Source organism: Belonocnema kinseyi, chromosome 10 (assembly GCF_010883055.1).
Source record: "Belonocnema kinseyi isolate 2016_QV_RU_SX_M_011 chromosome 10, B_treatae_v1, whole genome shotgun sequence".
NCBI lineage: Eukaryota > Metazoa > Arthropoda > Insecta > Hymenoptera > Cynipidae > Belonocnema > Belonocnema kinseyi.
This window is the reverse complement of record NC_046666.1, coordinates 63,605,522-63,618,990: the sequence shown is the minus strand read 5'-3', so window position 1 is coordinate 63,618,990 and position 13,469 is coordinate 63,605,522. Positions and strand designations below refer to the sequence as shown.

Here is a 13,469-nt window from a genome sequence, read left to right as displayed (position 1 = left end):
TCATCTGCTAGGTTGAAAGCTGAATTAATTTGTTGAACTTTTTTTTTGAAATAATGATTTTTACTGAAAATTTAACTATACTTTTTTTTTAATTTACCTTTTTTATTAGAAAATTCAATTGTTTGATTGATAGTTCATGAGTTTTGTCGAAAATTCATGTTTTTGAGTAGAAAATTAATCTTCTTGGTTGAATCTTTTTGGTTAAAATGGCATCTATTTTGCCGAAATTGCAATATTTTTACTTAAAAGGTTAGGAATTTAGAGCGTTTCATATTGAATTTAATATGGTATCTATATAATTTTATTTCAAAAAATTTATTATTCTATTATTCCCCCTTTTTCGTGAAAGATACCCTATATACCCTGTTTGGATATAACTTTAGGCTGTGAAGTCTGCGATATTAAATTTATAAATGATTTTTATTTATAATCTTATGGATTTCTAGTTTATATTTTTAAGCCATAAAATATAAATGCGGCTGTAAAGTATCAAAGGTTCATTTAGCTTGTAATCAAATTAACTATAATCTGAACATTACTTGTAATATTTATTCTAGTAATTCTGATCACACAATTTTCGTAGTCCTTATGGTCCTCACCGAGTTGACATTCTCATAAATCAAGAATCATACATATTTTGAATCCGGTTTTTAGCGGCCGAGTGAACTTTTTTCGTATGTTTTTGCTATTTACTGAAAAATTACCTTTTCAAATACTTGAAATCACAAAAAACCGAATTTCTTATAAATGGTCATTACCGAGTTGTCCTTCTCGTGTCTTCATTTTAGTTCAGTTTAAAAAGTTGAGTTATGATAATATATATAAAAAAGATAATAAATTTTCATAAATTAAAAAATAATTAATTTATTAACTGAATATTTGATAACAGCGAAAAAAATTAACGGTTACTATTTTCTGTGATTTAAAAGGCATGAGCAAAACAACGTAATTAGCGCAGCGTTACGCGCTGTGGGCAACATTGTCACAGGAGACGACGTACAGACCCAGGTGGTATTGAATTGTTCAGCACTACCATGTCTGCTACATTTGCTAGGATCGAATCGTGAAAGCGTTCGCAAGGAAGCGTGCTGGACAGTCTCTAACATCACTGCCGGAAATCCTCAACAGATTCAGGTTTGTTTAGTTTAATCTAATCGAATTTATTGGATTAAATTACAAAAGCATATACAGGGTTCGGACGAAAACGTGAAAATGGCGGTAAATTACTTTTTTGACCAGCATTTTTACCAAATTTTTTTTTTAATGTTAGGTTCAGTTTTTGACTTGTTTAATTATGATATCGTTCAATTTAAACAGAATAACTCAACAATCGTTTACTTTAAACATTTTTCATTTTGTATCTTCATTTTTAAGTGTAGATTTTTTAATTAGAAAAATGGTAAATTGCAGTTTTGAAGACTCAATACTAAAAGTTGAAAATAATTGATTTTATAAGACTATTTTAAACTTTTAAAATTAAATAATCACAGATTTTTACGTTAAAAAATGAACTTTTTCAATTCGAAAGCCTTATTAGTTAAACAAATGTAAACGTACGATTTAAGCTTTTTAACTCATTCAATTAGCACTTATTAATTCTGTAAAAAGTTGAATAACTTAAGAGGTATTTAGAAGTTTTAGAAAGATTCAAAATTAATTTAAAATTCTGAAGAGATTTCAACAAGTTAGATTTTTCAAGATTTCGAAATAAAATTTTTACTTTTTAGAGCATTTTAAAACGTTTTCAGATAATAATAAAATTATATTGAGATTCCTGGGGAAATTCTAAATTATTTTTTATTTTAAAGGTAATTAAAAACTCTAATCCCCACGCTGACCATTCCATTCTAGAAAAAAGAGACTTTTAGAAGAAGATAAAAATATAATTAAAGAAAAATAATCACATAAAGTGAAACTAAGGATAAACACCCAATAAACATCCGATACAATGAATAATTTTTCTCCAAACACGATCAATTTAATTTGAATTATTTTCAAATAATTGCTTAAAATTATTAATTATGCAAATTTTTCCTATTTATTGATTCATTCTTCAATTCAGAACATTGAAAATGATAGCATGGACTTATATTTTTTCATCGAAATCTGAATATTTGAACTTCAAAATTTATAAGTTAAAATGGTAAATTTTGCAATTTGACTGCATTTATTTTTAAATTGTTCGATTGAAAAGTGTTGTTCAAAACTTCCATTTTAGACTTTAGAGTTCGAATTTTTAAATTTTAATGACCATGAATATTTGTTTTTAACCTTGAAAAACCGGAAATTTTTTGCCTCGATTAAAATGGCCACCTTCAATATTTGAATGTAAATGGCTTTAAGAATAAACTAAAAAGTTCTAAATAAAAACATTCATCCTTTGTAAATATAAAAATTCAAATGCTTTCTGTTTTGAAAGTAGTTCTAATTAGAAGTTCGTTCCCTATTGATAAAACTTTAAAAATAAAAGAACCGAGCTTAGGAAAAAAAGAAGTTAAAATTAAACAACTGACCAGAAAATAGACATTTTTCAACGTTGCATGATGTTGAGTTCAGAAACAAAAATAAACTAAAACCTAAAAAAAAATCCAAATTAAATTAACTTTTGCATAAACGTGTTTTAACGATTTTTGTTGTGGAGTTTACAGTATTTTTTGGATACTAAAAGTAAGTCTTTATCGTAAACAAAGGGATGTAGATTGAATTTACATCTTATAAGGTGAAGAAACATATTTTTTTACAGAAATATCTGTCCAACTTGCAAGACGATTCGAAATCAGTTCGCAATTTTGAAAATTCCCGTTTCTAACGTCAAAAATTATGTACACTATTTCAGTTGGAAGTCTTATTCGTTAAAAAAATGTAAACGCCCGATTGAAAGGCTGTTATTAAATTTCAAATATTATTTCAATCTAAAATATTCCATTTCTAAACTATTCAATTTGAAATTTTGTATTTAAGAGAAATGAGAATGACTTAATGTGTAGAAATATTTTAATGTTTATTTAAAATCAGTAATTGTAGTTAAATATTAAAAACTAAATTTTATACGTTACATTTTAATTGTATGAATATTAATAATGATTTTGATTTTGAAAAGATAATTTTGAGTGACTATTCAAAAAGATTTACAAAGATTTACAAAATTATCAAAAATGAATGTGCAAGATTTTAAGGAAATTTGTTTAATTTGGCAGAATTAAAAAAAAAGAGAAAAAATAGATTCATTTTAAAGGATGTTTAGAAGTTCTCAAAATAATTTCGAAAATAATAAAAAAATTGAAAAAAATGTAAACATGCAGATCTTTCAAGATTTTCAAATAAAATTTGGAAGTATTTTAAGGATTTTGTAACCCTTTAAAATATAAATAGTTTAACTTTTGATTTAAGAAGTGTTCAGTCTATAAAAAAATGTAATCGTTCATTATTTTATGTTTCTGGCTTAAAATTTCTTTAAATGACATAATTTTGAAAATGTTTGAATTCATTTATTGATTCTTCAATTTAGACTTTAAAGCATTGAAAATGATAACATGGAACAATATTTTTATAACTGAATCTGAATCTTTGAACTCTATAATTTATAAAAGTTAAAAATTGTATTTCGCAGTGTAACTGCATTTAATTAAAAATTGTTCAGTTTAAAAGTGTTAGTAGCTTCCATTTTATACGTGTAAATTATTTTACAAGTTTGAAAGTCAAGAGTTCCACTTTGAGTGCTTTTATTTGCACCTCAGTTTTTATTAATTCAAATAGAAAAATTGTTAGCCCTAGGGTTCGATTTTTTAATTTTTATTGACCGGGAAAAATGTTTACGAACCGGAAAATTACCGGAAATTTTTTTCTTGGTTTAAAACGGTCACCCTAAATCGTCTATTACTCGTATTCTTTAGATAATGTGGAAAAAATTAGTCGCTACATACATTATTTAAAGTTTATTTAAACTTAAATGCATTGAAACTTACATGAAATAGTGAAATAATTTTTGTTTGAACCTATTTGACAAAAATTTGTTTTTCACTTATAATATGGAAATTCTATCTAAAACTATTTGTTTTGTTATGAAGATTTGTTTTTAGTATTCAATCATTGTTTTGCACTTCACAAAACTATCGTAAAATCACTTTTATGCAAAAATTAATGTACAACTTTAAAATTGTACCTACTCTTTCTAGTTTCAGTTTTGGGCCCCAGGTGGCGAAATGGTAGTCCACCATTCCCAATAAACTTACCTTATTTGAAAATAATGCAAATTAAATTGATCGTGTTTGGAGAAAATTGATTTATTGTACTGGATGTTTATTGGATCTTTATCCTTAGTTTCATTTTATGTGATTATTCTTCTTTAATTATATTTTTATGTAACGAGTTTCTTAGTTTGAAAAATTCTTGATACTATATTTGGTTACTAATTTTCCAAATTTCGGGCTACTAAAAATGCTATTTTCGATCTCTGAATTGAATCCGTGCCCCGCCTGTGTCTTAAATTGTAAAGGAACTGTTTCATTTTGGATTTGGATGCTTTCAAAATTTGAAAGCTTCATTTGAATATCCTTTCTTTTTAATTTTGTATTCGGATTCGATTTCACTTCATCAAACCACGGCTCAAAGAAAACATTCCTTTCATTCTGTTCAGGCTGTCATCGAAGGGAATATTTTCCCAGTTTTGATAGACATTTTGGGAAAAGCAGAATTCAAAACCAGAAAAGAAGCAGCCTGGGCCATAACTAATGCGACGAGTGGCGGTACACCCGAGCAAATTCGTTATTTGGCAGAACAAGGATGTATTTCACCCTTGTGCGACCTTCTCACGGTTATGGATTCGAAGATTGTGCAAGTTGCTTTGAACGGCTTGGAAAACATCCTGAGACTCGGAGAACAAGACGCGACGGTTCACAACGGAGTGAATCCCTACGCCGTTCTGATCGAGGAATGTTATGGTATGTCTTTTTTTTCACTTTTTAACAAATAGATATTTGGAATATTTATTTTAATAAATATTTATTTGAAATAGATATCTGGAAATTCAGGTTTTAAACATTTTTCTGTTTTGTTTTCTGTTTCAATTAAAAATTGCAATATATTTGTCAAGATTTATGAATATGAACTATTTTCTGTCTAACGCTTTCCTTAATAACGTTCAAAATTGTATGTTTAAAATTTAAGAAAGCTTAATTTTCAATTTTGAACGCTGCCATTGGAATTATTCCATTTCGCAAATTTTAGTTTTGAAAAGTATGAGGCACCTTTTGACAGATATTATATTAAAGGTTTAAAATTAAAATAATAGTAATTTATGATTGTAATTATTACATTTTGCACTTTAAAAAAATTCAGTTTTAAAGGCTTATAGATTGAATTTCTTTAATTGTAACCGCTGAAAATGAAATTGGAAATTGATTAATTTACTTATTTATTTACAAATATGAACTATTTCCAATCGAAAGCCTTATGCAAAAATGTTCAGTTTTACCTTTGAAATTTAAGAGTGCTGAATGTTCAATTTTGAACGCTACAATTTCAATTGTTCCATTTCATAAATTTTAATTTTGAAAAGTATGGGGCACCACTTGACAAATATGATTTTAAATGTTTAAAATAAAAATGACTTATATTTGATTATATTAATAGTAATATGAGCACTATTTTTAAATAATCATTTATATATTATTTCAATAATAAAATTCCGAAAATTTGAATTTGAAATACTGTATTCAGAAATTTTTTTTAATTATTTGAAATTAGTATTTAGTGTAATTGTTCAGAGTGTCCAGCGTGTGGGAAAATTTATTGGTGCGGAAGCGTACGGGATATTACTTTTGTGTTCCATTAATGAAGCAGTATGGAAATTGAAATTAAAAAGGAAAAATCCGATGTTTATTTACTTGTTTCGTTAAAAAAATAAATGTTTATTACTAGGGTATAGTAAATATGATGTCTTGTCCGCTATGAAAATGCGATTGATAAAATTGTTATTTCCCTAATTGGTATAGTTACTAATTATAGAACTATCAAGTCATTGCACCTTATTTTAGAAATGAAATGATTTTTTTTTATACATTTGAGGATTTTTTGATAATAAAAATTTGCTACAAAAAAATTGGATAGACCTAGAGAATAAAAAATGTAAATGAAGCAAATTTGTTTTAATATCAGAGATGTGTATGAATAGAAAAAATTATATCCCAGCTTAAAACAGGGTGTCCAGCGACATTGAAAACCTGGGATTCTCCTTGAATTTTTTTTAAACCTTGAAAATCTGGAAATCTCCTTGAATTTTTCATGAGAACCTTGAACTTGAATTTTTTCTCTTAAAACAATAATTTAATTGAAATACGAACATTAATTCAACTCTTGTAGCCTATTATGAAAGAAACATCTCGTTTATAAAAAAATATTGCTACTGAAAAGTTTGTAATTTATCAAGATGTAATTTATTATTTTTATTACATAAATAGATTTTTTATAATATTTCATAATAAATAAATTCTATAATTTTTTAATTTCTTCTCCGCTAATATAGAATATTGAAGTATTTTTGTTTTGGTATTGAATTTACAACTTATAAAAATTATTAGTTGAAAATTTCGATGTTAAATCAGTTTTTGAGAATTAAAATGATTTATGGTCATACAACGGATTCTTCTATGGGTTTACCACTTGGTTTTTGATTGTAGACAATATTCAAAAGGTTATAAAATATTTTTAAGGATTTGAAAAATATTTCCAACATTTAAAAACGTATAAAATATTTTTAGCATTGCATAAAGATTTCATGGATGTCAACGATTTAAAAAAAGGCGTGTACAAGAAATTTCAATAAATATTTCACAAACATTTTAAAACTTTAATAATATAAAGGAAGTCAAAGATATGAAAAATGGCACATCAGATTTGAATGATTTCCAAACCTGTCAGAGATTTTAAACGATTTTAAAAGGTTTCAAAATATTTTAGAAGATTTCACAAAAAGTTCAAATAATTCAATGATTTCAACGAATACGAAAGATTTTACAAACCAAGATTTAAGAAAGATTTCACAAACATTTCAAAAGATTTCAAGTATTTCAATTACTCAAAAAAACCCGTGTACACTAGATTTAAAAGTTTTAAACCAAATTTACCAAAGATTTCGAACATTTCACAAAATTTTTTAAACTTGTAAAGGATTTTAAGGATTCAGAAGATTTTTAAAGGGGTATAAGTAAACCATATTTCTATGATTTCAAAACATTAAAAAAATTTAAAACAATTTCAAAACATTTTTTAGGATATATCAAAAGATTTTAAACGAATACAAAATATTGCAAATGATTTCCAAAAGATTTCATAAGGATTTCAAAAGATTTCAAGAATTTCACAAAGCTTTTTTAGATTTCAAAGCTTTCGAGGACTTAAAAGATTTTAACAAGTGTACAGTACAACAGATTTCAAAACATTTCAAATATTTTAAACACTATCAATATTTTTTAAAAACGTTTTAAAAGATTTAACAAAGATTTCGAATATTCTAGTGATTTTAAACGATTGCAAAAAATTGCAGAAAGATTTCACAAATATTTCAAATATTTCAGTGATTTCAAACGAATACAAAAGACTTCATAAAGATTTCACAAATATTTCAAAGAATTCATAAGAATTTCAACGATTTCAACAAGGGTGCAGTACACTAAAATCTAGATTTCAAAATTTTCAAAAAATTTCGATCATTTTAAAGATATTACAAAACCTTTAAATAATTCCAAAAGATTTCACCGAAATTTCAAGCTTTCACTAAGATTTGTAATACTTCAAAAAAATCCAACGAATTCACAAAGATTTCACATATTTCAGAGACTTTATAAAGATTTAAAAATATTCCCAAAGATATCACAAAGGCCACTTGCAGACAAATAAAATGAAGTGGTTCATTTTTAACGTGTATAAAGAACGTTAATTTCATTAAATGATGTACAAAAATGGAAAAACTTGGTTTCTTGACCTGGAAAACATTCAAAAGAACTTGAATTTTGTTTTGTAGAATCGCTGGAAACCATGTAAAAAGATATTTTGGAAATCTAACAGTTATCGACTTTAACAAAGTACACTTAAAAAAATTTCAAGTACAAGGAATCAAAAACTGAAAGAAACGTATCTCACGCATAGTTATTTGTATGGGCTTTTAAATATTTTATTTTATGGCGTTAGCTTTAAAAATGATTATTTTAACTACCTTAGCTTAAAAAAAGCTATAAAAGAAATTAATATATACAAGGCATAAAAAGTGCAAAGGATTCCAGTGTTCCATAGTAAGTCATTTTCAGTTTTTCAACATGATTCTTTTCTAGTTTGTTTTAACCCTCAAACGGTACACTCCAAGCCAGCATACGTAAACGTTGCACTGGTGCGAATTGGTTTGTTTGCAATATTAATAATAATTATTTAATATATTTAACATGTAATAAACTACTAGCCTATATCACACATATATCTAATATATGTGGAGATAATCCGCTGCGGCTGTGTTTGCGTAAATGCCAAAAAATGAACAAACTTCGGGTGCGAATTCGCATCAGTGAACCGTTTGAGGGTTAAAAAGAACTTTTGAATACCTCAGAACTTTGAACTTTTCTAGAGATATACAATTTACTCGTATAGTTTCTAAGGTCTTACTTAAAAAAGGTTGTTGTTAATAGGGATCTTTTGTACATGAATTCTTGCCAATATAACATAGATATTTTTCTATAAAATTTTTACGGTTTTTTTTAAAAAGCCTGGGTTTTTTAATTTTGCAAATTTGAATTTAAAGAGGTTACTTTTTAAGTCTCCTATTTTTTAATTATTCAGTTCGTAAGAGTATACATTTTTAATTTTCAGATTATAATAGTTATATCCGGATTTTTTTTATTCCTTTTATTTTTGAATGATTTAAATAAAAGAGTTTTCAGCTTTGAAAGCTGAGATTAGAGCAACCCCCCTCTAATCCTGATATGGTGTATTTTATCAAACTTTTTCTCTTAACACTTTAAGAGTTCGAAATCTGCGAAATAAATGCGAATGTACTAGGTGAATCTGAACCTTTTTTTTCCAGGCCTAGATAAGATCGAATTTCTCCAGTCCCACCAGAATCTGGACATCTATCAAAAAGCTTTCGATATCATCGAACGTTATTTCGGTTCTGAAGAAGAAGACACAAGAATCGCTCCTTCAGTGGACACCCAGAGCCAACAATTTCAATTCACAACCCCGGATTCCTCTCAGATACCAATGCAAGGCTTCCAATTTTAATCCACCGATCCTGCTATCCAAGATGTGTCAATATATCCTAAAATATAATTCACTATTTGGTGAATCCAAAAGAAAACAGTCTCGCACTTTCCGTAAGCGCGCGACTCAACCTAAAATAATACCGAGAGAACAATCCAGGATCGTTTTTTTTTTTACCAGTTAAAGTAAATTTATAGCCATGCTTTAGGTTCCTTCATTTTAGAAACATCATCTTTGATGCCAAGATATCTCTTTTCTTTCTCTCCTAGCTGAAACTGGTAGACCTATTGTAATTGTACAATGACTACCGTCAAATTGTAATTGGCTCTCCCCTTTTTGATTTATTTGGTTTCGGGTTTGCATGAGAGACTCGGCTTACCGGAAAGGTTTCATTAAAAACCTTAGTCTTAAGTAGATACTCTTAGGTACTAAAAACAAACACACATATGCAGAGAAATGATCGATAGGTTAAAATGGCGATTTTACGAGTGTTTTTGGCCTTATTAATTTGGGATGCTTTAAATTTTGCATGTCTTTGGCAGCTTCAGTTAGAATATTTTCTGTTGCGAGGTGTGCCATTTCCGGGCCGATAAAATTCCATCTTAAATTGCCAAAGAGCCAACAAATTTTGATACGTGTTGTCTAAACTTGTAAACCAACATTGTAGAATCTGCAATTTCAAGGCGTCCAAACTCTGCAGATTTTGAGACACGTGGAAGTAGGTTTAAATTGAAACCCTTTCCAGTTTTGAAATGTAATTTAGCTATTCAGTCTGTCTTTTAAAATATCGCCATTGAATCGACGATTCATTTGAATAACGATTATTATCGATGATGAAAGCAAGATGCAGAGACACACCCAGTTCGACGTTAGACTGACTCAGAATCACGGAAACTTGCATGACTTGCAAGACACTGAACGACTGAAGTACGCGACTACGTAGCCAATTACGGACAACAATACGCAACGCGGTACTCAACTCTACAATAAGTAGGAACATGACCAATTAAAACTTTTTTACTGTAAATATCTCGTAATTTTAAAGGCCATTCTATACAGAATGCCCTCGAAAGTATACAATTTACATCAACAAATCGAAATCTAGCTGCATTCCCAAAATTCGCAAATTTGGAAAAAGCGGTCGAATATTTGCGCCATCTGGTGCCAAAAATCTAAACGAGAAATAACAGGTAAAAGTTTCAAGATCCATTTTAATGTATGCATGCAATATTTGATCGATTACAGAGTTTCCGATGGAATTTCTATCTGATACAATGAACGTAGCGAACATTTGGATCCAGATTATGCAAACCATTTTGAGTAATAGGCTATTGAAATTTAAATATGAATTCTAACCTAAGTTTTAGTTTCTGATTTTTGACAGCAGATGGCGTATTGGAGTTTAATTATTCCCAATACAAGGCCTGATTAATAATTTTCGCATGATTTTTAAAAAGAAGCCTCTTTCAATGATGTTGTTAGACTGGCGGAAGGAATCGAAAATGTTTAGAATTGTATTTTCGTCGGCGGAATGAAGTTTATTCTGCGTGAATTTGGACATTCTGTATGAGAGGTCTGTGACTGTATAAAATGTATTTATTATTTAGGTTCGACGATACTATATTATGCAAGCACTATACATATAAACAAAACTTACTTTTAGTTACCGACTTTTATTCTGACGGAGATATAAATCATTGTACTAGGGAATCACTCGTTGTCTGTTGCTTTGCTAAACTGTTTTCTTAGTAGTGGTGACAGTAATGAGGCCTCGTTGTCAATTCACAATGTCGATTTCGGAAGACTTGTTCGAATCGCTTGTTTTTGTCTTCCGGTGAAAAAAAAGGAAAAATAAGAAGATTGTTATCGTGTTATTGGATCTCGTCCGATGCAGTGATTTTTAATCTAATTTTCTAGTTCTAGGTAATAATTTCGTTGTACAAAGTAGTTGTTAACTGGCAACGAGGCGATTTGAGGTGATTTAAAGACGGTATCTGTAACATTACAAGGACTGCTGACTGTTACACAACGCCAATAGTTTGTTTGATCAGATTCAAATAATATTTTTTTAAGGCCATGTTGTCCTTTTTTCGATTTCTACTTTTACTTTACCGAGATTTCGGTAAGGTAAGCATCGGATAAATATTGTATGGCCTTAATTGACGTCTACAAAAATTGAGAAAGACAAATTGGAAGATTTTATAGTTTTAATGTCTTCAAATCTTAGTGGATTCCAAGTTTTAGCGCTAAATTTGCTTGCTTCTAAGCTTGGATGCATTTTAAATTTACATGCCTTAAAATTTCCAAGATTTATCATTTTGGGACGGGTGACAATTTTTGTCAATCTTATATGATTTAAAATTGAAGTGTGATGACTGGTTTTAAAGTCGAAATAAATTTCGGAACGTTCCAAATTGTTTTCCAATCATCTTTCTTCTTTTCTGCAGAATTGTCATGTACAAACTAATTTTCGTTATCAACTAAAGTCGAAAAATGAAATTCTTATTGCAGATTGTTTTCGATGATTATGCTCTATTTACACTTTTTGGAAAAATGCGAACTGTCAGTGTATTCGATTCGAAGGCATTGCGTTCTCTCTGTATAATCATTTGGCATGAAGGAAATAAAGTTGATTATATTGCGTTAGATTTTTAATTTTAGACTGTGCAATTAGTAATAGATTTCGATAAAAGTTATATATTATTTGTAATAATGCCTTACTGAAAGTAAACAATTCGTCTAAAAGTGGGTTTTGTGATTTCACGTGTTGAGTTTTATGCGTTAAAAATGAGAAATCCCTGAGGGGTTTATTATTCGTATTTTTGGTGTAGAATAGGTTGCATGATTGCATATGGAGGACTAAAAAATATTGCATATTGCAAAGGAACGATTAGAATTTCAGTTATTTAAATGAGATTGATATCAAATTGAAGATCCTATTTACCGCCCAATAATCAAGTTAATTGTGAAGAATTCTTGAAAATAAAACCAAGAATCTAACGACCAAATTTAAACAAACACCATAAAATATTCCCATTGCAATCTGAAAAAGACAAAAAACTTCTTCCTCTTAAAAAATAAAATAAATTTTTTTCCCCCTTCCTTCTGGCCAGAAATAAAAAAGACGAAAGAAAAATGAGAAGGCTACCAACCAAATCCCCTTCCTTCCTCCTTCTTTTTAATAAAAAAGAAATGAAAAAAGATGAAAGAAATAAAAAAGAGAAGGAAGGAGATTTGGTTGGTTGCCTTCTCATTTTTCTTTCCTCTTTTTTTATTTCTGGCCAAAAGGAGGGAAAAAAATTTCTTTTATATTTATGGAGGAAGAAGTTTTTTCTCTTTTTCAGATTGCAATGGAATTTTTCAAATCCTTTTACCTAATGTAATTGAAATCCTTGAAAACCTTTTGAAATCCTTTGATATATTTTGAAATATTTTTTAATCAATTAAAATCATTAAATCTGTTGAAATGTTTCAAATCCCCTAAAATTAGTATAAATACTTATATAGTGCACATAAAGTCCCTTAAATCTTGTGATATTCTTTGAATTTTTTGAGTCCTAAAAAAACGTGTTGAAAATGTTAAAAATTTTAGATATCCCTTGAAATTGTCGCAATTTTTAAAAAGAACATAAAATAGTTTGTAATTTTTGTAATTTCTTCATAACCCTTGAAATTTTTAAAATCCGTAGAAATCCCTTGTTATAAAATTTAATTTATTACGTAAAGTAGAAATAATTTGAAACCCCTTGAATATAAATTATATTAAACCTAATCATTTATTTTATTTAAAAAAACTTTCAAATGATTATAAATCTTTGAAATTCCTTGAAAAGGTTAAATTATTATTATTATTACACCATTAAGCCATTTCCCTTTCGGGGTAGGCGTGACTCACTCGACAGGGGAAAGGAGTATTGTGTTGAAGGGATAGAGATTTTTCAGATTGATCCAGAATTCTCGTGCTATTTAAATAAATAACACGTTCGTTCCGCAACACTGCTCCGACCCAGGTTGCTGATCAATCTCTCTAGCAATCACCCCAAGCGAAGAACCTCACGAAGTCGTTATGTAAGGTTCCCCACTTGGGTCCATTAGTGGCCAAGGTCTTTCGTTTCAAGCGCCATTCACTCTACTGACACTCTTTTTATTAACTATTTGCCGCCATACTTTCCTGTCCTGGCATACTTCTCTAGCTTCTTTTATATCCATGCATTTTTTCATGC

General features: G+C 28.6%; 1 protein-coding gene across 1 annotated transcript in view; it reads left to right on the top strand.

Annotated features, from left to right (window-relative positions):
- LOC117181377 (importin subunit alpha-7) overlaps positions 1-11,992 on the top strand; it is a 26,218-nt gene extending 14,226 nt beyond the window's left edge. The window contains exons 6-8 of the mRNA XM_033373970.1: positions 930-1,134; positions 4,637-4,940; positions 9,071-11,992. Coding sequence (XP_033229861.1) covers positions 930-1,134; positions 4,637-4,940; positions 9,071-9,267 — 706 coding nt within the window. The 3' untranslated portion in view covers positions 9,268-11,992. The remainder of the gene's footprint in view (positions 1-929; positions 1,135-4,636; positions 4,941-9,070) is intronic.
- The last annotated feature ends 1,477 nt before the right edge of the window (positions 11,993-13,469 follow it).